Below are 27,417 nucleotides of genomic sequence, written 5' to 3' on the forward strand. Positions count from 1 at the left end.
AATTTAGTTCACTTTAAGCCCCAAAAGGTAACTCTTTCTGTTATTTGCCGTTTGAGAGAAAGAACAAGTAAAAACAACCACACACACAAAAAATCTTTATTGGAAAGATGAGGGGAAGAAGGTCAATAGGTAGTCTGAGCTTCACAAATATTAACAGTTGGCCAACAATTACTTATTGAATGCCTGCACTTGGAAGTGGGGATACAGCTATGAACAATGCAGGATCTCAAAAAACAAAATCATAAACACACACATAAATGATGCCAGTGCTATGATAAATGCTAGGAAGAAACAATAATTAACAATAGATTACACGGTAAAAGCAAGAGGCTAACTAGACGAAACTTTTATTGAGCAGAGACAGTGTTTTACATGTTTGTACGCTCAGAGCTTTATATAATGCTCGATAAATGTTTGTTGACTGTACAAACAAATTAAGGTGGCCAATGAAGAAGAAATAAGGGTCAGAAAAACATCCGAAAAAGGTGGGTAACTAAGCAGAGGATAAAGGACGAGGTGTCAGTGCAAAAACGAAACCTTATACTTTTAAGCATAGGTATAACCTTATATTGATACTTTGAAGCAGCAAATTTCTCCACACCCGGATTCAGGATTTGACATCTAACAGCAAAGCCTGCACTGACGTGAACTCAGTATCCAGCCCTGATTGGCGCGTCGCACAATCCGCGCCCAGAACCACACAGGCTTCCCCAGTCTAGGATCAGTGGCGCATCCCGGAAGCTTCGAGGAGCTCCTAGAACCGCCGCCTTAGCTGGCGGCGCCGGCTCTTAGCCTGGAGGTCGGCGGACCCCTTCCAAAAGTGGACCGAAATTCCGGGGATGGATGCCGGGTGGGGCCGCGGACGGCCGCAGGCCAGCCTCCTGACGGCCGGGGCTGAGGTAACCGGCCGCAGCAAATCGCACACCCTCTCTGGGTGCCAGAGTGACCGGCGCAGGCCGCGTAAGAGAGGAACCAGACCCCGGACCAGCCCGCACCGCGGAGGACCGGAGACGGCGATTCGGGAAAGGGAGGCGGACGGGTGTCGGGGCGGAGGCAGTGACTCACCTGGGAGGTAATCATGATACTGGAGTCGATCAGGAAACTCATGGTGAAGTGTAAGGAAGGCTCTTGCCTCCACTTCCCACTCCCCGAGGCCACAGCACGCTGGGGCCACAGGCCCCCTCACACAGACTGCCTTCTCCCAGGTGCCGCAGCCGGGACTGCGGCTCTCCAGCCCGACGCCATCAAGCTGCGCCCCAGCCAGCCAATCAGCGGCTACATCCACAGCCCCGCCTCGGGCTTGGGGTGGGTGGGGCGGACGCTAGGCTCCCGCCGCGGAGGCTCCAGGGGCGGGGCTTATTAGGGGCGGTGCTAAAAGCAGCAATGCAAGGTAGCGTTAACATTTTTGAGGCTGAAGGAGGTAGGGGCTGAGAGCTAAGTGGTAATTCTGTTTTGTAATGATCATAAGATAATAATGGTAATTATAGTAAGTCAGGCATTGTGTCCTAAATGTTATAACTTTTACTTGACTCGGCAAATATGACTGTACAAAGTGAGGGAAGACTGGAAAGTCAGATGAGATATTAACAAATATAACTAACCAAATACATTTCTGTGACAACAGTGAAAAGCACACCGTCTGTAGCAATTTAGTGATAATATTGTACTGCATATCAGTCAGGCCACAGGTGGAGTACTGCACTCCGTGTACCACACTTTTAAGAGATTTTACAGGCCGGTCCGGCTCACGCCTGTAATCCCAGCACCTGGGGAGGCCAAGGCGGGCGGATCACCTGAGGTCGCAAATTCGAAACCAGCCTGACAAACATGGAGAAACCCTGTCTCTACTAAAAATACAAAATTAGCCGGGCGTGGTGGAGCATGCCTGTAATCCCAGCTACTAGGGAGGCTGAGGCAGGAGAATCGCTTGAACCCGGGAGGGGAGGTTGCGCTGAGCCGAGATCGCGCCATTGCACTCCAGCCTGGGCAACGAGAGCGAAACTCTATCTCAAAAAAAAGAAAGAAAAAAAAGAGACAGATTATACAGAGACATATTGGAGCTCACTCAAATGTGAGCCACCAGATAAAGGCTGCTGGAAGGAGGCGAAGAAAGATGACTCAGAACATGACATCTGTCTTCATGTGAAAGAATGGGTAGAACTGATGTGGCGCTACGAATTATCTGTAGGGCAAAGGACTGGAAGTTAAATGAAGATAGATTTTAATTCAAAACAAGGATCAGTTCTTTAAGAGTCTGAAGAAGGGTTATTTTAGGAAGTAGCTCCCTCTGCCCCCTTCCCACCTGTTGCAGTGGATCAAATATACACTGAATAACTACCTCATTCATTCAACACTCATTTCATGAAGGCTTAACGCATTGCTGTGGGGCTTACTCTGCTGCCGACCTGGGGCCTAGCTAGGCTTTGTAGTCTATATAGTCTCATAGTCCTGCAAACTGGCTTCAGCCCAGGAAATCACCCTGTGTAGGAGTGGCTGCAGTCAAGACGCAGGAAGACAATCCTGAGGGGACCTGACATCCAGCATCTGAGTTCAGACTACTATAGTTTGAATAAGTGACCTGCAGATTCATTACACACAAGGGAACATGCCTTCCTTTTGTTGAATTGAACTCTGGGATACCAAGCAGTCAAAAGTACCTGTCAGATGTCCAATCCCTGATCCAGAATTTCAAGGAGCTGTGGAGGCAGCTGTACTATGGGAGTGTCATAAACCAGAGAACTTTGTGTCCAGGCTATATCTATTAGGGAAGCAGGTAGATTCCCACGTAACAGCACCTAACTGACATTCAAGAGTGTGTAGAGTGCAGAGTGCTGAAAGAGACTATCAAGGCAAGCAGTTTACCTTGGTGGCTTACTGGGGTGCACAGTGGGGATCAGAATATCAGTAACGAGGAATAGCAGAGAAAGGTGTGCAATGCCTGCTGGCCTAAAGCCTATGCAAAGCTTTGGGTGACACTATTCAGAATTCTCCCTACTGTACCACTTGTGTCCAGGTAAAGGACAGGCCTAGGTGATTCAAGGGACTGCTTTATTCCCTGATTTTGATTGAGGGATGTCTTTAGAAACCTTCGCACTGCATTTAGTATCCAATTGACTCTTCTTTCAAAGCAAGTCTCTACTGCTGGTGGTGGACTCTGACGCTAAAATGGCTTGTCCTCCCATCTGTACTGCTGGTAATATTCTCCCGATCCACTCTAGCTGCTGCCATCGTCTTAGAATAGTGAGACCTTTTGGTTCTGCCTCCATGGACAGTCACACCATCTGGGCTCTGAGTCCCCAGTTTCTGCTTTTTCCAAGGGAGCTTTTCAAAATATATCATGTTCATAACTAGTAGCCATCGTTTGCCACTCATCCAGAGATTGACAGCCCGTCCCATAGATGTGCTATAAAGCATCGACTAACAAGATGATCAGTCTGTGTCCTTTGGATGAGTGTTTGCTCACACCACTTTACTGTCCTTTTTCATAGCAACTGTAGTGTTCATACCTACAGTACTCTCACACTTTCCAGCACCATCCACATACTGACAGCTAACTACTTCACCCCCTTCCTCCAAATTAATGCAAAGGACTGGGCCCAGGAGTTGACACTAACACTAGATCCCTGGGAAACACCCTAGTACCTCTTCTCCATGCACATACATAGCACCTGCCCATGCCAGTGGCTGGATGATCTCTGTTAGGGATTTTCTTTTGAAACTTTTTACTGATTGTGACATAGTTGTAGATTCACATGCAGTTGTAAGTCTGGGATCTTTTGAAACATATGATATCACCAATTCTGTGGCATCCTACTCCAGCTGTCTCCCTTCGTGGATAGACATCCTATCTTGTAGTTTTGCCCACTGTGCCAGGTTCACTGAGTCTCTGAACTCCCCTGTGTGCCCCACTAAGTCACCAGTGTAAGCTGGACAGGAAACCCCAAGTATTCAGAGGAAAAGTGTTTATTTCCCAATGGTCCCATGGGCAGTATATATACTTGATACCTAGAAAATATATAGGTGCAGTTTTCTCAAAGTGTGGTTCTCTAATGACTTGGGGAGCTTATTTAAAATGTAGATTCATAAGCCCTAATGTAGACCAGTGGACTTGGGATTTCTGAAAGTGACTCCCAGGAGGAATCTAGGAGTCAATTAATAGTATCTTATCTCATAATAAGTAAAAATTATATATATTTATCATGCTTAAAATGATATCTTGAAATATGTATACATTGTGGAATGGCTAAATCAAGGTAATTAGCATATGTATTACTTCAGATACTTATTTATTTTTCTGGTGAGAATACTTAAAATCTACTCTCAGAGATTTTCAAAAATGCAATACATTGTTATTAGTTACAGTCACCATATTGTACAATAGATCTCTTGAACTTGCTCCTCTTATCTAACTGAAATTTTGTATCCTTTGACCAACATCTCTCCAACCCTACCCGACTATCCCCCCCAGCCCCTGGTAATCACCACTCTACTCTCTGCTTTTGTGAGTTCAATTTTTTTAAAGAAAGAATCTGCATTTGTAACAGCCTCCCAGGAGATTCTTATGCATACTGACTGGGGACTGGTTGTGAGACTCTGCTCCCCATCTCAAAACTTTCCTAGAATGAGTTAGCGCCTTCACACTAGGAAAATGCCAGCTCCGATTTGCCTAAAGAAAGGGGACTGAGGGCCAGAGTGGTGCTAGCTTTGCTCTTTGCTTTTTTCCACTCCCGCACCCTTTCTCTAGATATGCTCACTCTATAGCCTCAGGAAGCCTAAAGATCTTTTCCAACCACTTGCGCTTTGGCTCAAGAATTCCCCTTCATCTTCCTTGAGTCTACTTTGAACCTCTTCCCTAGTTGGTTCTCACTTTTCCAGACCTTCTTGGAGGTGCATTCCAGTCCTTTCCTCTTATACAATCTCATTTTGGATATATCGACCTTGGTGCTGACCTGGTATGCACCGCCCTGTCCAGGGCCTTGATTGGTTCATATGAGTTAGAGTTAACTCTGTATCAAGTGCTTGGTTGTTCTTGAAGCCGTGTTCCTGAGGAATAAAGAAGATTAAATAGTCGTGTGGTTTTATGCAGGTTACTAAACTCTCTGTACTTAAGTTTCCTCATCTAAAAAATAGAGATAGTAATAGTACCTTATCTCATAAGGTTATTATGAAGATTAAGTAATATACATAAAGCCCTCAGGAAAATAAGCACTTTATAGTAAGTATGCAACAATTTTTACCCATTATTATTATTATTATGAGTTTACATTCAGTTTTCCTTCATTGTTAATTAGTTTCAATGTATATTTATTTATTAGTATTTATAAATGTATATTTAAAAGTTTTGGTTGTCAGTTATTCAAATTATAGTGAAAAGACTGATGATTGTAGAGCTCTCAAATTTGGAAAGATTCAGAGGCATTATTTGAAATATATAACACCAACTTTTTCCATTTATTAAAACTAATTTTGGGATTCTCTGTTAATATAATTATCATGCAGAATGAATTTGATCCATATATTTTGTGAATAAAGGGGAAGAAGATGTAGAGATTAAATTTAAAATGGAATATATTACGTGAAGTTCAAAGTAAAGGATGTTCATATTCGTATTGTATGAACTGTTCCAAACTTCTGGTCCCCTGCCGTCTGTGCTCAGGCAGAGCAGAAAGCTCTCCCTACTGCCCCACCACTTCTTGCTCCAGGACTGACCTCTTCTTGGGATAACTACCAGCAGGGACATTTGCTTATTTTAAAGAAGCCCCCATCTTTACCACTGGATTGAGATTTGCCACCATAACGTTAAGACAGTTGCAGAGGAGTACAACACTGGCATATTTCCAAAGTCCAGGATATTCATTCTTATTCTTGGTTAACGTGATGCATACCCACACCAATGCACCAGTGCTATGGACTCCTCGTGATCCAATATTGAAAAAATGGATCCTGTTTGTGTACCCCTAAAATGCATATGTTGAAGCCCTGGTTCCTGATGTGATAGTATTTGGGCCTTTGGGAGCTGATTAGGTTTAGATGAGGTCATGAGAGTGAAGCCCCATGATGGGATTTGTGCCCTTCCAAGGACATGAAGGACCAGCACGCTCTCTTTCTGACAGGTGAGTATATGGTGAGAAGGCAGCTGTCTGTGAACCAGAAGGAGGGCCCTCACCAAGAAGTGACCATGCTGGCACCCTGATCTTGGACTTCTGGCATCTGGAACTGTGAGAAATAAATGGTTGTTAAATATATACACCTACTATGCGCCCACAAAACTTAAGACTAAAAAATTTTAAAAACTTTGTTGTTTAAGCCACATAATGTACGGTATCTTGTTATAATAGCATGAACTAAGACAATGAGCATACTATGTTGTTATATAGTTTTCTTTATATTTCATTTTAGAAATATTTTATGGGGCTGGGCATGGTGGCTCACGCCTGTAGTCCCAGCACTTTGGGAGGCCGAGATGGGCGGATCACTTCAGGTCAGGAGTTAGAGACCAGCCTGGCCAACATGGTGAAACCCCGTCTCTACTAAAAATACAAAAATTAGCTGGGCATGGTGGCACATGCCTGTAATCCCACCTACTTGGGAAGCTGAGGCAGGAGAATCACTTGAACCTGGGAGGCGGAGGTTGCAGTGAGCTGAGATTGTGCCACTGCACTCCAGCCTGGGTGACAGTAAGACTTTGTCTCAAAAAAAAAAAAAAAGAAATATATTTTATAGGCCAGGCATGGTGGCTAAAACTTGTAATCTCAGCACTTTGGGAGTCCGAGGTGAGAGGATCACTTGAGCCCAGGAGTTTGAGACCAACCTGGGTTACATTGGGAGATACTGTCTCTACCAAAAAAAAAAAAAAAAAAAAAAAAAAAAAATTAGCCAGGCATGGTGGTGCGCACCTGTAATCCCAGCTACTCTGGAGGCTGAAGTGGGAGGATTGCTTGAGCCTAGGAGGTTGAGGCTGTAAGAATCTGTGATTGTACCACCGCATTCCAGCCTGGGCAACAGAGTGAGACCCTGTCTCAAAAAAATGTATATTATGAATATTTTCTCATGCCAAATGCTTTATAACATTTTTATTGACTCAATAACATTCCATCATATGGTTATGTCATTTGTAACTTAACCAATCTACCTTTTGGATTTTTTTTTTTTTTGGTGGTGTTTACTATAATAAAATAATATGATGATGAAGAATTTGGCCCACAAGAAACACTTATTCAAGCCTACAATTTTCCCTGGGCAAGGGAAGGTCACCGTGTCTATGTCTCAGCAAATTCTGAGGACACACATCAAGCTCCTGCAAGCTTGGCTACTGTGGCAGCCAGAGGTGAGCCTGTGAACCTCTGCAGACTAATAGGCTTCTAATGACTAGTGAGAAAGAGGTCAGGCCTCCCTCCCAGCAAGTGCTTTCCAGAAAGTCTCAGAGGTTTTCCTTGAGCCCCTCACTTGGAGGGGAATCAGAGAAGGGGATGAGAAACACCACAGCTCTTTCTTTTAGTCTGACAACTGTCTTCAAAGACTGCTCCTGTCAGTTAATCCTTATCTTTCTCTTAAATAACCCAGAGGTGGATTGTGAGCTAGGAGTTGCAAGACCATTTGGGGGCACTTTTTTTTTTTTAAGGAATTCTAGATTGTGCTTTGTACCACTTTTTAGAAAGTGTAGACATTGAGCATTTATTGTCCTTGGTTATGTAGCCTTACTGAAACTCCAAGACATAGGAAATATTTTGTTTAACGTTTCATTACATATCCATTAAATCAGACTTGTAAATTACATTCAGGTCCTCTCTATTTTTGTCTTCTATCAATTCGTCAAGGACTGAAGTCTTTTATTGCTACTATTTTTCTGTCCATATCTCCATTTTTTCTGAGAGCTTCATACAGTCCAGTGCCTTATTTTTCAGTGCAAAATGATTCATAATATGTCTTTGTTGCATATTATATTTTATATTAATAAAGACCAATATTTTGGTTTGGTTTAATGATTCTGCTCTTGTGTTTTCTGTGTTTGGTCTTTATTTTTGCCTTTTTTCTGTTTTTTCTTCTTTTTGCTATATGGACTGTGTAGTCCTTGTTTCTTGTTTTGTTTCCTAGTAATCTGGAAGGCATGCATTTTGTTTTAAAATAACACACAACTTTATATTTTTCTTATTACTAACATAGAGAATAAAATAGTATCTTTGTACGTTGAGAATACCAGGACACTTCTACTCTCTCACATTTCTCCTTCTTTGTTAGTCCCTTCACCCCACACAGTACCGAAGTTTATGTTGGTGTTATCTGGGATTTTAAACTTTACTTTAAAAATATATTTTTGTTAAGGATTATTTATATTTGTATTCTGTTTTGTAACTATACTTAAAATAGTTACATTTAATTCATTTTATGCTTAAATGTCTTCAGTATTCATCATCAGCCTCTTTCATACTTTGCCTTCTTTATTTCTTTTTTTTTTTTTTTTTTTCTGAGACAGCATCTCACTTTGTTGTTCAGGCTGGAGTGCAGTGGCATGATCACAGCTCACTATAGTTCCAGGGCTCAAGTGATCCTCCCACCTCAGCTTCTCAAGTAGCTGGGACTATAGGCGTGCGCCATCATGCCTGGCTAATTTTTAAATTTTTGTAGAGACAGGGTTTCACAATGTGCCCAGGCTAGTCTCAAACTCCTGGGCTCAAGCGGTCTTCCCACCTCTGCCTCTCAAAATGTTGGGATTACAGGTATAAGCCACTATGCCTGGCCTTGAATTCTTTTAAAAAATATTTCTCTTGGGCGGACGCGGTGGCTAATGCCTGTAATCCCAGCAGTTTGGGAGGCTGAGGCGGGTGGCTCACCCGAGGTCAGGAGTTCAAGACCAGCCTGGCCAACATGTGAAACCCTGTCTCTACTAATAATACAAAAATTAGCCAGGCATGGTGGCACGCCTCTAATCCCAGCTACTCGTGAGGCTGAGGCATGAGAACTGGTTGAACCTGGGAGGTGGTGGTTGAATAAGCCAAGATCGCACCATTGCACTCCAGCCTGGGCAACAAGAGTGAAACTCCATCTCAAAAAACAAAAAACAAAACAAAACAAAACAACAACCAAAAAAAAAAATATTTCTCTTTTGGCTTGAGTGGGTTATGAAATAAATTTTTCTTTTTTTTTTTTTTTTTAGTATTTATTGATCATTCTTGGGTGTTTCTTGGAGAGGGGGATGTAAGCAGAGGTCCCTGCGGCCTTCCACAGTGTTTGTGTCCCTGGGTACTTGAGATCAGGAAGTGGTGATGACTCTTAACGAGCATGCTGCCTTCAAGCATCTGTTTAACAAAGCACATCTTGCACCGCCCTTAATCTATTTAACCCTGAGTTGACACAGCACATGTTTCAGAGAGCAGGGGGTTGGGGGTAAGGTTATAGATTAACAGCATCCCAAGGCAGAAGAATTTTTCTTAGTACAGAACAAAATGGAGTCTCCTATGTCTACTTCTTTCTAAATAGACACAGTAACAATCTGATCTCTCTTTCTTTTCCCCACATTTTCCCCCTTTTCTTTTCGACAAAACCGCCATCGTCATCATGGCCTGTTCTGGATGGTCGCTGTCTCTTTGGAGCTGTTGGGTACACCTGCAGAAAGGCTGTCACTTCACACTTGGAAGATTGCACAGCGGGCAGGCAGAGGTGCTCCTCACTTCCCAGACCGGGCGGCCGGGCAGAGGTGCTCCTCACATCCCAGACGATGGGTGGCCGGGCAGAGGCGCTCCTCACTTCCCAGACGGGGCGGCTGCCAGGCAGAGGCGATCCTCACTTCCCAGACGGGGCGGCCAGGCAGAGGCGCTCCAAACTTCCCAGACGGGACTGCCGGGCAGAGGCGCTCCTCACTTCCCAGACGATGGGTGGCCGGGCGGAGGCGCTCCTCACTTCCCAGACGGGGCGGCCGGGCAGAGACGCTCCTCACCTCCCAGACGGGGCGGCCGGGCAGAGACGCTCCTCACCTCCCAGATGGAGTGGCAGCTGGGCAGAGGCGCTCCTCACTTCCCAGACGGGGCGGCCAGGCAGAAACGCTCCTCACATCCCAGACGGGGTAGTGGCCGGGCAGAGGCGCTCCTCACTTCCTAGACGGGGTGGCGGCCGGGCGGAGGCGCTCCTCACCTCCCAGACGGGGCGGCGGGGCAGAGGTGCTCCTCACATTCTAGACGATGGGCGGCCAGGCAGAGACGCTCCTCACTTCCAAGATGGGGTGGCAGCCGGGCAGAGGCTGTAATCTTAGCACTTTGGGAGGCCAAGGCAGGCGGCTGGGAGGTGGAGGTTGTAGTGAGCCGAGATCACGCCACCACACTCCAGCCTGGGCAACATTGAGCACTGAGTGAGCGAGACTCCGTCTGCAATCCCAGCACCTCGGGAGGCCAAGGAGGGCAGATCACTCGAGGTCAGGAGCTGGAGACCAGCCCTGCCAACATGGCAAAACCCCGTCTCCACCAAAAATACACAAACCAGTCAGGCGTGGTGGCGCGTGCCTGCAATCCCAGGCACTGGGCAGGCCGAGGCAGGAGAATCACGGGAGCCCGAGGCAGGGAGGTTGCAGCGAGCCGAGATCACAGCAGTACAGTCCAGCCTCGGCAACAGAGGGAGACCGTCGAAAGAAAGAGACCGTCGAAAGAAAGGCAAGAAAGGCAAGCAAGGCAGGCAAGGCAGGCAAGGCAAGCAAGGCAGGCAGGCCGGCGGGCGGGCTAAATTTTTCTTTAAAGAAGGGTTTGCAGGTATTTTGAGCTTTTGCATAATTGAGAGTGCCTTTCAATTGGCTTCACACATGAATGAAATTTGGCTTGTTGTGGAGTTTTCAGCTGAAGTTTTTCATCCGCAATATTCTGTGGATAATCTCTTCTTTTCTGAAATTTAATGTGTTATGCAGAAGTATGATGCCAGCCTGATTTTTTTTTCCTTTGTAAGTAACTTGATAAACACTCTTTTCATCCACAGTTGGCACTGGAAGGACAAGCGCCACATTGAGAGGGTTGGCTGAAACTGAGAGTTTTTGGTTCCTTATGCTCACTCCAGCTTCCCTTTTCCTTTTGAGCTATTACTCATCCCTGTGACCAACAGTGGCCTCTGAGGGAGAGGAGGAATCTCTCTCCTTTACCCTCCAGACCATATAAACCCTTTTCTTAAATCTCTATCAAAGCTGAGTCTAAGGTGCATTTTTATTGTCTTTCCTCCAATAAGACTAGGCCGGGCGTGGTAGCTCCTGCCTGTAACCCTAGCACTTTGGGAGGCCGAGGTGGGTGGATCACGAGGTCAGGAGTCCGAGACCAGCCTGGCCAACATGGTGAAACCCCGTCTCTACTAAAAATACAAAAATTAGCCAGGCGTGGTGGCATGCGCCTGTAGTATCAGCTACTCTGGAGGCTGAGGCAGGAGAATTGCTTGAACTCGGGAGGTGGAGGTTGCAGTGAGCCGAGATTGTGCCACTGGACTCCAGCATGGGTGACAGAGCAAGACTGTCTCAATAATAATAATAATAATAAGGCTATGCTAAATTACAGTAATCATATCACATATAATAATTATGAAGGTGATGATAGCTAATATTTGTGGAGTGCTTATTATGTGCCAGGTACTGTTTTAAGATCTTGACTTGTATTAACTCATTAACTCCCCAACTTAGTTCCTAGCTTGCCTCCATATGGCAGATGCCATTTTCCCTTCTTTTTTTGGAAGCACTAGTGAGCATATTATGACTCTTTGGATTGCAGGCTCAAGAGAATGAGGCTCAGAGAAAGGAATTCCCTCTTGTTCCTGTTTAAGGCCCACCTTCCAAATTCTCTTTTCTCATCTTAGAATCTTTCTCTTTTCAGCAGTTGACATTTGAAATATCTATTATCTTCAAGGAAGCCTCACCTCATATTGAGAGAGGTATGACCCTACTCTATGTTCACAAGCAGACAAGAATGTGAAAACATAGTTGTTAAACAGTGGTACAAAAAACATTGCAGGGGTTGTTCCATTACATTTCTAAATTATAGAATTATGTCTTTATACTTGCAAATCAAAATTTATCTAGATTTTTTCCCTGGTGCATGATGAGTCCCTTCCAATTTGCAATTTCAGCTCTTTCATTAGCTCAAGAAAATTTCCTTCTATTGTATCTTTAGAGCTTATGGTTCACTTGTCCTGACTTTTCTTCAGGAGCATTGATATCTATGTGTTGGATTTTTATTGTCTTTCCTCCATATCTGTTATTTCTTCTTGGATAATTTTTATCTCTTTGTCCTTTCTTTTGGCATTTGGGAGAATTTCTGATATTGATTCTTTACAAAATTGATTTGGTATTATGTATTGCTAATTCTGCTCTTTATTCTTAAATTCTGCTGTGGCATTGTTTGCTAACTCTGCCAGCTCCTTTTACAATTCAATCTAGTACCTTATTATCTTGTGTTTCATGTATTGTTTTATAGAGTCCATGTTTTCTTTAACCCTTTTTTTTGAGAGTACAAAACAGATTTTAAATAAATTTTTAAGCAAAGATTTTTTGAAATTATGCCATTCTTTTACTTTTGGTCTACATTGTTTTCTTCTCATGTCTCTGAAACCTTCCGCAGACTCCAGGTTATTCTCTGTCTAGTTGTTGTTATTTTCCCTGTCTATTACTTATCTATAAAACTGAGAATCTCATCCATCCCAGAATAGGTATAGGACCTGACTAAACACAGTAAAATTAGGTCAACAGAATTAATAAAAATGTAAAGAAGAATCCTCTTTGACTATTGGATAAGTAAATTTCTAAAAAATATTTAAAGGAATACAAGTAATCTGTAATTCAAGAAAAATATAGAGTTGTCCTAGAATTTAGTGCCTTAGGCTGAAGCAATTATGAAAAAAAACTGGAGAAAATTGACCTTCTGATGTGAGAGATCTTAGAGAGATGAACAATTGTAATATCATAACAACATTCCCTGTCATAATGTCTGCATTATAGATATCATTGAGTTTTTTAATTGTTAAGTTATATTCCATTGGCTCAGGTCACTTGTGTTTATCTAATCTCATCATTTTCTGTTGGTTACATTGATCTAACTCAATTTTGGAGGTACCTCATTGTTTCTTCCATCTACAGATCTAGCTAGTTTAAAGATGAAAACTGCAGCAGATGAGAAAGAAAAATACAACCGGAAAATTTAGATGAATTAGAAACACTAAACAGTTTTCAGGAAAGCTGAGTGTCAGAGAAAAACAGACGCTGGAGGAAAAGAAAAAAAGAAGACACAAAAACTGTCCTGGCCAAAGGGGTCATGACCACACATTATCCTCAGATGACGGCTTCTGATTTTGTCTTCTGCTTGATCAATTCTACTGAGACTCACTAATGCATTTTCCAGCTCCAGGATTTGTTTGATTTTTTTCTCTTACTTCAGTATCCTTGTTAAATTTCTGATATATTTCTGAATTGTTTCTCTGTGTTTTCTTGAAGTTCATTGAGCTTTCTAAAAATAGCTATTCTGAATTCCCTGAGGTTACACATCTCCATCTCTCCACGGTTTGTCACTGGGTGCCTTACTTGGTCCATTTGTTGAGGCCATATTGACTTCAATGTTATTGATACTGTCGATGTTTGGCAATATCTAGGCATTGAAGGATAAGGTATTTATTCCAGCCTTTGCAGTCAGGTCTTGTTTGTACCTGTCCTTCAGAGGACCTTCCAGGAATTCAAAGCGGGCTGACGAGTTCCCTAAGTCAGTGATCACTGCAGCCATTTTTGTATTACAGGGTACCCTAGGCCCAGGTACGCTGCAATTCTTACAGATTCCCAGGTCCCCAGCCCTGTGGACTTGGGGAAGATCGGAGATTGTTCTCTGCATTCCCAGGTAAAGCCCCTAGCTTACTTCCCTTTCTTTCCCCCAAGCAAAAGGAACCTCTCTTCAGGCTGCACTGCCTGGAGTGTGGGGAGGGGTGATACAGGCATTCCCATAGCTGCCGTCATACTGGCTCACACCTCAAGTCCAGGGTCTTCCAGACCTATGCAGCATCAGGGCTTGCCCAAGGACTGTGGTCACTATAGCCTGCCTGCCACTGAAATTTATTTGAAGCCCAAGAAATTTCCAGTGATAAAGCCAGCCAGAACTTAGGTGGGTTCTTCCTGCTGGGGCAGCTGCTTCCCTTGTGGCCCAGGGTGGGTCTAAATGCTTCTTTTGTGGGCACCAGCCTGGAATCAAGTGCTGTGGGTTTCTCCCCAGTGCTATGTGTCACTATGGCAAGACTGGTACTACGTTTCAATATAAAGTCCCACACTTTCCCCCTTGTCCCCAAGCCATCAGATTCTCTCTTGGAGATGCATTTCCTGTGGTTGGGGGAGAGGTGTTATAGGAAGTGCAAGACTGTCCTTCCTCCCTTCTTCAATGCATCTTTTCTTGTTAGCATGTTAAAACCAGGTGCTATGATCTCTCACCTGATTAGCCCTTGTGAAAGCATTTTCTTACATAGATAGTTGTTCAATTTGATGTTCCTTCAGGGAGACCATTGCTAGAGAATTCTATTCTACCATCTTACTCCACCTTCTACCTGTTTTTATTTTTTAAATCTTTCTAGTACATAATTGTGAAGTGAAAGCTTTATTTTAATCTTGGGGATCAAAAGCATGTAGCTAAGAACTTTTCCCAAGGAATGTTTTAAAATTTTTATATCAATGTTTATGGAATGACATACTTTTTGATTCAAAGTTCTTAAATGTAGTTTAGTTTTGATTCAATGTTATAGAACACTGTTTTTTTAAACAGTGATCTGCAGCCCACATGTAATGGAATCACCTGGGGTGCTTATATTTAAAAAATGCAGATTCTAGGGCTCACACCAACTAAATCTCCTGGGATTGGAGACCAGGAGGTAGTTCCTATAATCTCCACAGCTGCTTCTCAGGCACACCAAGTTTAAGAACCATTCTTTCATATTTTCAGACTGGGGATTCTTACAAAATGACAAAGAAGGAAAACCTTAATCTTTTAAAGTTAGAGTTCAAGCATTAGACTATGCACTTCTTAAACACAGTTTGTCTTTCCCATTTTCTCTTTCCAGTTCTTTATACTGTCAAGGGATTGGTGCAGAAATGGGAAATAAAGCAGTGAAAGAAAAACTAATTATTTCTTTATACACATTTTCTTTAATAATCACCAAAAAAACTTTCATTTTGTCACCCACCCTGTCCACCAGTTATGTTGGCCTTCAATATATGGTGATAGCAACATATATAAATCTATATCATACATTTATACACATGAACACATTCTGTCAGCACTGTGAAGACACAGACTAGGCTTTCCTAGGCTGGGGGCCTCTCCCATTCCACTTAAAAATAAGCACAGGTTTGCTCTTTGCAAGAATTTCAACAGAGTTTGTCTGGCCATCAGTCCCCAATTTCCCGGAGGTAAGATAGGATGACAAAATGGGATAGCATCTTTGAAGTGAGGTCAGTCCAATTTGGATATCATAGAAGAAAAGAAACTGGATGTGCTAGGTTAAGCCTGAGATGGTATCTGGGAAGTCGCCACATTCATGATGTGAATTCAAAGAACACAGGTGCTACAGTGCAGACCAAAGCCCAGCCTGACTCGACCCAATAGGGTCAGGTGTGGATCTGTGAGTAGTGCTCACTGAGCCCCCGCCAGCAGTGTCCGGCAGGGCACCACTGCTCAGTAGTGTGCTTTTAGAACCTGCCAGAGGAGCTCCAGCATTGGGACCACATGTCCCATTCATTGGAATCAGGGTCCTATATCCACTGAGTTTTCCATCTCAGGACAGCTGATGAGGCAAGAAATGTGCTGTTGCTAGTTCCCAAGCTGCTGGGGCTGTTGAGAGGCAGTATCACAAAACCTTCTATGCAAACTACGCATCTTTTGCTTAGTGCTGGGCCAAGTGGACCTTGGCTAATGGTATTCCATAGCTGTCAGAAAGGCTTTCTGCCTTTCTCCCAGCTCCACCAGGATACATCTCTGACTCCCTCTTCTGGACCCTCCAGTGGACTTGGAGGAATGAGGCCCACATGCTCCTCAGCAGATAGGTAGCTGCACGAAAGGGGGACAGGCCCACCTTTCCTGCTGTTTTAAGGACTTCTGGTGGCTGTGCTTCTTGCGTGGTTCCTGGAAGGCAAGGCTCACAAGGCTGGAGTACACGGCAGAGCCCTTAGGGATTTCACCTGCAGACAAACATAAAACAAACCAAATCAGTGTAGATTGCCAGGCCCTACTGATGGCTACCTGAAGCTGGAGTGAGAGCTACATGGTGACCAAAGCCAGGAGCACGGTGAGAGCCAGTTAAGAGGATGAGCTAAGAGCATGCGCTGCAGTCTGGAGGAGCAACAGGTGCCCGAGGTTAGGGGGAGCCTCCCCACCTCCCTGTGTGCTGAGATCCCTGCTCCAATTCACTGCACACTGGGTGGCTGGATCCTACCACTCCCTCTTCAGGGGCCAGGTGACTCTCCAAATCACTTTGTCTCAGCAGAAAGAGGCCTTTGCCATCTCCACCCAAGAAAGAAGTGCTTAGCATGAAACACGTACATATAGAAACAGCCTGTTGTAGGAAGAAGAGGACATTCTGCAGGGAAGTCCTCTGTTAAGTTTATGTCCAGTCGCCATAATGAGGGTGTGGAGGGGCCAAGTCCATAGGGACCTGAGAGCTCAACTAAGTCCAGTTCCATCTTTGACACATGAGGGTGCAGCAGTCTCACAGAGACTAAGGGACAAGCCAAAGCCACACAGCAGTTAGTGATAAGCCAGGGATTAGAACCAAGGCCTCAAGTCCTTTCCAGTGATCTATGGGAGGTGGAGGGGAAATCTTCCACACTGGAGAAAGCCAGTGGATACTAGAGACTTTTGGGTTACCTTTTAGTGGATACTAGAGACTTTTTGGGTTACTTTTCTGGGACAGGAATAAGGCTTTACAGAGGCAATCCTGTAAAAAAAAATCCTGTAAAAAAAGCTGCTCCAAACAGGCTCAGGAAAGAGAAGAATTATCAGAGAAAAACAAAAGGGAATTAGTGAAAAAATAAAAAAAGAGCAAGTTAAACTAGCTCAAGTCATTTTCACACTATGGAGATCAACATTCTCTCAGGTTACAGTTTAGAAACATTTCTAGGAATATGCTCAATTGCTTATGGCAAAGCTTTGAAGTCCACGTTAAAAGGTTTAGTTTCTGATTTTTAAACCATTCAGATACCTCAAGTTTTTCTTCAATGCACTTCCTAGGGAATGATTAACACTTAGTGTTTTATGTAGATAATGTCTGGTACATATGTAACATTCCGCCGCCACCCCCCAAGGTTCAGTTGTTATTTATTAGCAAATTCTCTTTTAGACCAATGAGACACAACAGATTTCTTTTGTCATGTTACTTAAAGATATATCAAAATCAAATTGCTGTTCTTAACCCAGGAGTGTGCAGTTAAATCAGTTTATTAGGTTGCAAATTGCTTTTACTTTTTCATGAAGAGTAGAACACATAACTGGCCTCAAGATCCCTCTATCAAAAGCTCATTCAGAGGCAGACTCCCGAATGTCTAACGACTTCAAGAGTCAGCTGAATTGCATTTCTCCAGTCTCCTGACTTTGCATCAAAGAAGAAAACTTGGAGTAAAAAGGAGAGATGATGACAATGTGAGAGTGAACCAAGATACAGGCGCAGGAGCTGATGGGGTGGGAGGGTGATGGGAACAGAAACTAGCAGGAAGCTCACTGAGGACCTGTGATCTTGCAAGTGGATCCCAAATCTTCTCCTGGAAGACCAAAGCAGGCCAAGGGTCGCCTACAAGATCTGCTAACAGATGATGATGGGTTGGGGACAGGCTTGGTGCCTCTGACTGGTGCAGTAGTTTCCTTACCTCTAAGTTAGTCCTTGCCTTCTTTAAAACATCGTGTGTTCTGGTTACTGAAACAACAAAAGAGCACCACAGAGTAGAAATCACCAGCAGAAATTAACCCTACTTGCTTAGCGTGAGAATTCTAAAGCATTTATTTCTTTCTGGCTATTCAGCTTGGAGTCTCCTTCTATCCACCCCCTGTCCTCCTCTCCCTCTGCATCCACAATTGCTCGTGGCACAGGAAGTTTGGGGACATCAAATCAGTCTCCACTCCCAACATCTCCAAGCCCCCCTGGTCACTTCTCATCTGAAGCACAAGTGGGGCATCGGGAAGACTGCCCGTTTCTTCCCCCATTCCCTCTAGGGAATGTACTCTGGCTGATGATGAACTGCTCCATGCTCTCCTGCTGGTTGGCATTCTTCAGATGCTCAGCTGTGCTCTGAAGGAGCCGCTCCTGTTTGGATACTTTGGTTCTCAGTTCCAGAAGTTCCCTTTCTGTTGATTCTCCCTGGATAAGAGGAACAGACTCTTACTGAACAGGCAGAAGGCCTAAAGCACTCTGTGCTTTGTGGCTCCTTCCAGTTCAAAGAAGGATTCTACAATCTTCTCAACCCTCCTGAACTGGATTTCCTCCTTCACAGCCTCGGATACCTCCAGCTGAGGACAGTTTAGGATGAGGCCATTAGGCAGGAATATTGAGACTCTGGAATTCCCCACGCAGACTAGCACAGGCCCACACACCTGTAGCTTAAGAGAACCTCGCTTCAGGCTGGTATCAAACTCCCAGCTCTGAAGAGGACCTTGCTTTAGTCCTGATATCAGTTCTGTCACTCTCCCTTCACAGGTAAGATTGAGAGTTCAGAAATGTTATGCTGGGGATATCTGGACTTAGGCAAGTTTGCAAGTTTGTAAATATTTGTGCCAAGATAAAGATGGCAAAACACCCTCTCCCTGGAATTAGCATAGTTGGATCCAAAAGGTATTGGTGACATTGACCTGGAGCTAGAATCCCTGGGGAGGGGATCCTGAAACCTGCCTACTCAAGGGTCTGCCAATCAGAGTTAGCCTGAGCTCTGAGCAGATCCTGAGGGGTGGCTGACTTTCCCCAGGTCTGGTCCAGAGATGCCAGCTTAAGTGATATGCTGGGATTCCAGGCAGTCGCTAAAAAGGCTCAGTCTCATGGGGTGTTCTGTGATCATTTGACCGTGGGACCTGAGGGGTGGGAGATGGGTGCTGAAGCTTTAACTGAATTTCAGCTCAGTCAAACTTCAGAGAGGTAAAGAAACTGAACATTTATGGATTGCCAGGGTTATGATGTCTCCGCCTTCTCCACACCCCTTCCTCTTCTTTGATTTCTTATCCAGGGGCCAGGGGGCTGGCGGGGAATGGGATGTATTTAGAGCTGCAATGAAAGCAGCCACCAAGGGTCAGAGATGTCCCTCCAGGGACACTCCTCTAAATTCCTGTCTATCCCAACTCACTATGTGGCTCCTGATTTTCTGGAAAAGCTGTGACATTGAGGAGACAGAACAGTATTGGAGGGCAGGAGAACTGGGTTTCAACCAAGAAAGGACACTGGCATCTTTCCACTTTGCCAGGCAGCACAGGGATGTGGGTGCTTGGCAGGGCCCCTCTCCAGAACATGCTGAGGAGGGAAGCCGACTCCTCTAGGGCATGGTGCAGGGCACTGGTGCTGCTCTGAAGCTCATGAATGCCTTTGCTGCCTAGCACCTGGGGAAAGGTAACACCACAGGAGCAGAGAGATTACTTTCTTCCCCCTGCGTGGGCCCAAGCTTCCTTTGTGAGTGAGGCGCAGAACATGGGCCTGCTTGAACCTGTGAAGCCCTCGCACAACCATTTGCAGCTCTCAGAACTAAGGTGCTGCTCCCTTTACTGGGAATGCCTTCCTCCACCTGAAGAACCCACAAGGCTTTCAAAACTCACCCCCCTTGCTATGTCCTCTATGAACCTGTTACCTTCCTTGCCTGAGATAAATGACCACATTTGCATTGGTGCTCTCACAGCACAGGGGATGATTTCTCATACTGTGCCTGTAGCCCCTTACTGTGCTTATCTACTTAGGTGTGTGTCTTGCCCTCCAATGTGGGGGCTCCATGGAGGAAGGGCTGTCCCTATGCATCCATGGGTCTCCAGCAGCTCAGACAGCACAGCCACAGGTTCCTGGTCTCTCTCACTGGCAAGGTGCTCTCAGAAGCTTTGCTGACTGTCTTCTCTCCCCTATGCAGTCTGCACAAGGAAATGCCTTGGCTGCCAGACTTCTCACCCCTTCCACATGTGGGGGCCATACACCTGCAAATCCTTCGATTTCTGTCCATCCCATTGAGTCGACTCTGCCCACAGATGGTCATGTGCCTGCATGACTGTGGTAGATAATAAGCTACCAAAGGCTGCTAGGCAATGCCACGTGTTTCTGTGGGGCTGAGGGGAAATACCCAGTCAGCTATATCTGGAACAGAGCAGAACTCACAGTGAAAATAGGAGATGGAGAAGAAAGGGCCTGGCTGCTATACATGGAAGAGGAAGCCTCAGCTGTGGAGAGATGCAAAGCATGAAAAAAACAAAAATGGTGGGAGAAGGAGTTAACATCAAAGGAAGAAAGGGCACAAGGAAAGAGTGCACCTAAAGCTGCAGGTGTGATTACCTCTGTGCCTTGGGCTTCAAGGCCAGGGAAGCTGCATGCTGATCTCACAAGAGACACTATCTTTTTGACCAGCAGCTTGCCCTCCGCAATCTGCTGTCTTAGGGCACTGTAGTCATCAGTGTGGCCAATGACATGGCGGCCATGCTTATTGGCAAAGGAGCCATCAGTAGCATCCCCCTCCAGCTTGGGAGGGGTCTTCATTACTGGAGAAGTATCCAAACCCAATCCTGAAAAAGAAAATGACAACACAACAGAATCTTCTGTTATTCATAATGATATCCTCAGTTTGCTCCAACTCAGAAGAGGTAGGGAACAAGAAAAGGACGAGGCTGGGAACAAGAAAGGAAGCCTTGGAATGTACAAGGGTGGGGCAAAGTCCATAGAGATCTTCTGGCTTCTATATTTTTATAATCTTTCTTACATTATCTCTTAATGATAAATTTGCCAGGAGACAATTTTTTCCTTATTGGCAAATGAAATAGGATGAATCACAAATAATAAGTTTCTGGGTAGAGAAGACACAGACAAGGAAATCAAGCTGGATACAGACAGCATTTTCAAGAATAGAGAGATTATGGCGCAACGAAGCAAAAACAGCAGTAGGAAAACTACAGGAGGATGAACAATGGCAAGAAAGGCAGCCACAGAGGTGCAGGGAGTAGGGCTAAAGGCCTTGGGGCATGCAGAGAAAACTCTCTAAATACAGATAATATGTTTAGAGACGACGAAAGGTTGTTTGCATTAACCACTTTCCATCATCAGTCCCTGGGCCCTTTAGTTGCCATATTTACCATTTGTTCTGTTGATTATGGCCATTTCTGAGCCAGGAGTAGAGGAAGCAGAGCTGGGGAGGACCAGAGCTGGGGAATTCATACCAACATCCCGGACTGGAGGGGACACAGCTGAATCTAGGGAGTAAAGGCAACCACAGTTTTCAGGAGCCCTGGAACACCCTGCACGTGAAGCACATGCACACCTAGCCGTCCCCACTGAGACCTAAGGTGGCAGGACTCTCCTCTTACAGAATTATCCATACCCCAACAAGCAAAAGCCCATGAGTCACTGAGTTCAGAATGTTTCCATTCTTCAGAACAAAAAGATATTCCTTTAATTGAGGGGTGTTCCACGAGAAAGTAACCTCTAGTTTGAAAAATTATTAGGTGTATTTTTATAAACCGAGTCTTGAGTATAATTTGTGTGTGGTATCTAATACGATGCCCTGTAACTAAATGTAATATGTATAAATATACATAGTATATATTAAAATCTAGAATCAAGGAATCAAGGAACGAATGGATTCATGGGGGACTAAACTCAACATTCTAGTCATCATTCTGATGAGGTAATACTGAAAAAAATTGACTTGTATGAGAAGAATGGAGACAGAAGGCTTGGTGGGTTAACGCTGTCTTGCTGGAGACTAAAAAGCAACCCTATGGTGGAGGAATTGGAAAATATCGCAAAGAAGGTAGAAAAGGTCCTACTCAGGCAAGCGTGACCCAGTGCCTGCTTTCCGGCTCAGGTCTCGGGGTGCTAGAGAAAGATGGGCAGGGACTGCACCAGCGGGGCTGTCTTGGCTGCTGTGTGGGAAGCCAGTGAGAGGGGAAGGCCTGGTTAGAAGGAAGAGTTGGAGACATAACTGAACACCACAACCATCAGGGCAGCCCAGAGAAGGGCAAGGCATCCACCTAATGTAAGCTGAAAACAGCATAATCATGTTATTGTCACCTTCATTTGGCAAATAAGGTTACTGTCGGATAAATGAGCATCTACAAGAACCAGAGAAAAATAAAGATTAACATGACCCAGAAATAGGTGGCAGGAGAGTTTGAAAGCTCAGCTTTAGAGAAACTGAACAGAAGTGGTTCTGATTTGAATACAATTGAAGGTATGGCCATGGAGGTGAGTGGAGATGGTGTACTAAATGGTGTATCAAAAGGAGAAAAGGACAGAGGAAGTAGAAATTGAATGATTTAAGAGACTAGGGGGACACCATTGACATTTCAATGAAAACTGGGAGAAGTGAGATTGATGGGGGATATTGAAAAGAGAAGGCGGACCTAGTCAAACACGCCTATCTGAAAAGGCAGGCAAGGGGTGGGGTAGAGAAAACGAATGATGGCCGCCTGAAATAAATCACCCACCATCCAGGACTTCCCCAGAGCCCTGTTTCCTTAGGGGCAGGAACATTTTACCACACACTGAGTTCCCCACCTGTGAGGGAAAGGGGGACTAGAGAATCTGGGAAGGTCGGCAATACTGAGACAGGGCACAATGAGCTGGAAGGAACACAGACTGAAAATCACAACATCTGGTTCTGATCCTGGCTTTGTCTATAACTTCTCTAAACCCTCGCTTGTCTGTTAATATCTCAGGACCTAAGTTTTCTTATGTGAAATACAGAGATAGCAAAACCTGCTTTACTTCAGATGAAATTATATATGTGAAAACACTTGGCTAAAACTAAAGCACTAAGCAAATCCAAGAAAAAGATATGAACATATACAGCTGCTAATTATTGAGCAATTCTTAGTGTGCCAAGCACTTGCAAATGATTTCATTTAATGCTCAAAATCATATAAGGTATATATTATTATTATCCTCATCTTAAATATAAGGAAACTAAGGCTTAAACCTCTGAGACTTTAAACACCTTGCCCAAATCAAACGACCTCTAAGCGGTAAACTCAGAATCTGGAGCCCAGTCTGACCTAAATCCCACGCTTTCACTCAGGCTGCTAGACTAGAGCATCTCTGATTTCAACCTGACCATAAGGAGCATGGACCAGGCAGATTGCACCTTCTGCCGCAGATATCCTGGTGATCTCCCCACTGGCCAAGGGCTTTCTAAGTCCCTTTTCCTTCCTACCTTGGAGGAGCAGCTGCTTGTTTCCAGGGTCAGCACTGGCTGGGAATTTCTGGTTAACAGAGGAGGGGCTGAGGCTGGCTTTGCCAGCACCGCTATCCAGCTGCTGTTGCAGCTGCAGTCGCAGACAATTGTTCCCCTGAATGCTCTGCTCCAGCTGCCCTCTCAAGAGCTCGTACCTCTGCCACCAGGTGGCTCAGGTCACTGTTCAGAGGGATTTGGTGACAGGCATCCAGGCTGTAAGCTAAGAGAGAAGAGGAGTCTGGTAACATTGACCCAAGTATTTCCAAGCACTTGTCAGAACCCTCCTCTGTGACATTCTTTTCTGCCAAGGGCCCCACTGTCATGTGAGTCTCATCAACGCATCTCTGATGGAGATGTCACCATTTCTGTGTGTGGCCAGGGGATGGCACTGAGCTGGCACACATCCAGTCTGAAACTTCCCTGAGGTTTAAGTTACACACATGCACCTATAGAGCATTTGATTGGCAGATGAGGATGAATCCATATTTCATCTCCATAGTAATCTTAGTCCTGTAGGCTGAAGTATAGGATCCTCCAAGGTAGAAGGTCAGCACTGAGCTAGAGAAGGGTAGGGGATGAGGGAGAAAGAGATTTCACAGTCTTCACTCTCAAAAATGAAAGAGGAGAAGGAGGAGGCCTTTTGGTAGCATGTGAGAATGTGAGTTGGGCACCTTAGATGAGGGATTATAACTGAGTTTTTCAATTTCTCTCTCTCTCTCTCTGTATGTATATATATGTGTGTGTGTTTGTACATATATATACACCTATATATAGTGTGTATATATATGTTGTGTGTGTATATACATACTATATATAGGTGTATACATGTACATATATATGTACACACATATATACACATACATATATATAAAAAATATATATGTATGTATATTTACCTCCATTCACCACATGTAGTCTATTTCATTGTACTGGGGATGAAGAGATCTAAGAAATATTCTACAAGGCTACAATCCCTTATCTGAAAACCTTAAGGTCAAATGTATTTTGAAAGGTAAAATTTGTTTTAGTTTTTAGCAAGGCAACAGGGTGCATATATCACATATAACATGTACCCAGTTGCATGTGAGCCACAATCCTTAATCAAACATATAACTATTTCTGCAATGAGCTATGTGAATATTCTAAGTAGATAAATAAAGACTTATGAATATCCTCTTGTCAGATCATCTACATTTTGTCACTAAATGAGTATTTGAAAAATTTAATTTGGGATCTTACTGGATTTTGAAATTACAGATAAGAGATTATGGAGCTTTAGTGGTTGTAGCTTTGAATGAGTCCTAAGAGGCAGGGAGAAAAGCATGAAAGGAAAGGGAGCTCAGGATGAAGTAGTTTTACAGACTTTGGTAAATAATCTACTCTTGAATTTTGCCCAAAGTTTTATGATGTTCCTCTCTCTCTTTCTCAATCTAAGTTCTCACTAAATTTTGCTTATTTTTTTAAGAGATGTTTTAAAATCTATCTATACCCTTTCATCTTCCCAATAGCACCTTATATTAGACTGTCATCTCTTAATGTGCCAGAATATCACTAGACCCATCCAATAGATTTCCCAGATTCTAATGTCTCCCAACTCCAGGACATCCCCTAAGACTTAGCATCCTAAAGTTCTGTTTTTGTCATATGCTTATCTTCTTTGAAAAAGAATACACTTAGTTTCATTATCTACTATACAGAATGTCAACTTTCACCCTGACCTGTGAGCTTTCAAGGTTTGGTGACTCTACTCCACCATCCTGACTTCTCACTCCCCCAACCCCAAGCTTCTCCTGTGGTCAGGCTGATCCCACTGACCCAACACTCACCATGACTGTGTACTTAAGCTATTCTCCCAGCCTGGTGAGCCACCTGTATTTCTTCAAGTTCCAGTTCACCTTCTCTTTAGAAAATCAGGAAACTAAATCAGGATTTATGATAATTCCAATCTAAATTCCATTGCCCTTCACCCTTTGTTTAGCCCTCTGGAGGGACATAAAATACATGAGTTCTTTTTCACCTGACACTTCTTCAAATATCCGAAGCCAGTTCTCATGTCCTCAAGATCTTTTGAAAGCCTACATTTCTTTAGTTTCTTTGACCAGTTGGAGATTTCTGGTCCACACCATTATGTTCCCTAGTGTGTCAATGCCCTTTTCAAAGATGGTGCCCCTTAATCTAACAATATTGTAGACATGGTCTCCACAGGCAAACATCACACTTACACTACTGTAGTATCAGTTTGAGCTGGCATTTCTAGCAACCTCTGGCCTACGACTTACTTGTGTGAACATGTTTCTACCAAACCCTGTACCCTCAAGTCCATGAACGGCTGCCTGTCCTATATTTCTAACCTCATCCTATATTTCTACCACTGATATTTTAAATCAAGCTCAGGATTTTGCTTTTTATCTTTGTTAAATTTCATGACATTGATGTCAGTCCTCTGTTCCAGCCTGCTGTGACTTATTAACTTTATGTTTTGAGTACCCTTCTCCATTTAAAGAAGAATGAAGAAATATATCAAATTCTCAAATATTTGATTATTATTTCAGCAGGCAGCAAAGTCTTCAATAAATGTCCTTAATATTTAAATCCAGGATTCAAATTTAGGTCCTGTTAGTGGTATTTCTGTAAGGGTTTTTTGTTTTCATATCTTTTAATTTTCTCCTGTGGGCAGGCTGGTCCCCACTGACTCAACACTCACCATGACTTTGTACTTAAGCTATTCGCCCAGCCTGGTAAGCCCCTGTATTTCTTCAAATTCCAGTTCACCTTCTCTTTAGAAAATCGGGAAACTAAATCAGGATTTATGAAAATTGCATGAAAGGGCAATAAGCTGAGAGCCAGATGTCACTAGGGAAAAGGCCAGGGTGGGAGCAGACTGCCTGCTGCATTGGGCTGAATGGGTTGTCAGTATGTATTACCGACAATATTAAAGGCCTTTTCAAATGATGATATCATTAGGACAGTTCTTTTGCTTTCAAAAATGTTATAATCTAGACATTGATAGGAATGTCTAGATTTTCTTAAAATAATTAGGAATGATCAGGCTGGATCTTGCTTGTGCCACCAACCTGTCCCGTTGGGCTTTGTGTTTGAGAGTTCCTACTAGGAGCCCCAGGCTAGGGTGGGGGTTTCTGAGACAGAACTCTGTAGCTTCTCGTGATCTCCACAACTCCCAAAGGAAAGAGCTCATTAGCATCCTATGCAAGGGCAAAAAGCTCATGGGGTGAGGAGAGAAGAACACATACCTTTCAGCCCCTTCTTGGAATTGCCATAAAGTGCCTCATAGATTTGTAGCTCTGACTGGAGGGACTCAAAGAGCTGCTGTTTCTCTTCACACTGTTGCTGCAGGAGAACCAGCTTGTGCTGCAGTCTGACCAGGGAGAGGCAAGGCCCAATGAGATGGCAGAGCCACTCAGCCACACCAGAGCAATAAGCTGAGAGCCAGATGTCAACTCAGGGGGTCATAAAGGGTTACGGTTAGGGTTACATCTGAGCCCCAGATGTCAACTCAGGGGGTCATGAAGACCATCACTTATTTTACAGATGTGGAAATGGAGGCTGAGGGAGGTCAAGTAACTTTGCTTGAAAACACACCATTACCTACATTAGTTCAGAGCAGAACAGACGCACCAGCACAGTCTCCTTACTGTTCCTACAGTGCTCTTTGCATTCTGACAAGCAGTTACAGGGCTTATGCTGGGACCAAACATCACAGCCAGTATAGAAGCTTCCTAGGTGGTGGTGAGACTAATGTCCTATATGTAATTGGAAGCATGGGAACCCTTCTTTTTCATGTTTCTAATATAGTGAAGACTTCTATAATAGAGTTTTACTCTCTCAACTTGGGAGTGACAAGGCATTACCAGAGAAGTCCTTTCTTCTGCTCAAAGCGCCCCTCCCCCCACCCCACTGACACACAAAAATCAGGAATGGCAGAGGGAACATTGAGGTTTCCAAAAGAGGACACCAATTGTCTTGCCAATATCCCTTCTTCTAATGTAAGAATGAATGTAAGAATGAAGAATGCTACCTTCTCTGTC

At 44.0% G+C, this 27,417-nt stretch overlaps 3 protein-coding genes across 6 annotated transcripts in view; 1 reads left to right on the plus strand and 2 right to left on the minus strand.

The window, feature by feature from the left end:
* Positions 1-1,307, minus strand: part of GPR89A (G protein-coupled receptor 89A) — a 66,973-nt gene extending 65,666 nt beyond the window's left edge. For 3 of the 4 annotated variants that reach the window (XM_063664120.1, XM_054452946.2, XM_054452929.2), the window contains exon 1: positions 1,066-1,254. In XM_063664120.1, the coding sequence (XP_063520190.1) occupies positions 1,066-1,107 (42 nt within the window). In that variant the 5' untranslated portion in view covers positions 1,108-1,254. Of the gene's footprint in view, positions 1-1,065 lie in introns of all 4 variants that reach the window. The other variant, XM_054452906.2, reaches the window with a different exon arrangement.
* Positions 1-27,417, plus strand: part of LOC129015142 (neuroblastoma breakpoint family member 11-like) — a 2,260,169-nt gene that overhangs the window by 2,142,984 nt on the left and 89,768 nt on the right.
* Positions 15,108-26,729, minus strand: LOC134739476 (myomegalin-like). Its single transcript, XM_063664226.1, has 9 exons — positions 26,623-26,729; positions 25,198-25,271; positions 23,351-23,591; positions 21,273-21,389; positions 20,482-20,708; positions 19,406-19,550; positions 18,192-18,326; positions 17,840-17,886; positions 15,108-16,159 (listed from the first exon to the last, which is right to left on the minus strand). The coding sequence occupies exons 4-9, from the start codon at positions 21,352-21,354 to the stop codon at positions 16,118-16,120; spliced, it is 678 nt and encodes a 225-aa protein (XP_063520296.1). The 5' UTR covers positions 21,355-21,389; positions 23,351-23,591; positions 25,198-25,271; positions 26,623-26,729; the 3' UTR covers positions 15,108-16,117.

The sequence above is a fragment of the Pongo pygmaeus genome, chromosome 1 (genome assembly GCF_028885625.2).
Source record: "Pongo pygmaeus isolate AG05252 chromosome 1, NHGRI_mPonPyg2-v2.0_pri, whole genome shotgun sequence".
NCBI lineage: Eukaryota > Metazoa > Chordata > Mammalia > Primates > Hominidae > Pongo > Pongo pygmaeus.

Bases quoted from the DNA above. Each gene is read 5' to 3' on its own strand.
- LOC134739476 (XM_063664226.1), bottom strand. From the start codon at position 21,354: ATGAATTCCCCAGCTCTGGTCCTCCCCAGCTCTGCTTCCTCTACTCCT. The intron at 19,551-20,481 runs GTAATCACACCT...ACCTTTCCCCAG, and splicing joins TTGAAGCCCAAGGCACAGAG to GTGCTAGGCAGCAAAGGCAT. The intron at 17,887-18,191 runs GTACATTCCCTA...TTGTTGTTTCAG, and splicing joins GCAGTTCATCATCAGCCAGA to TAACCAGAACACACGATGTT.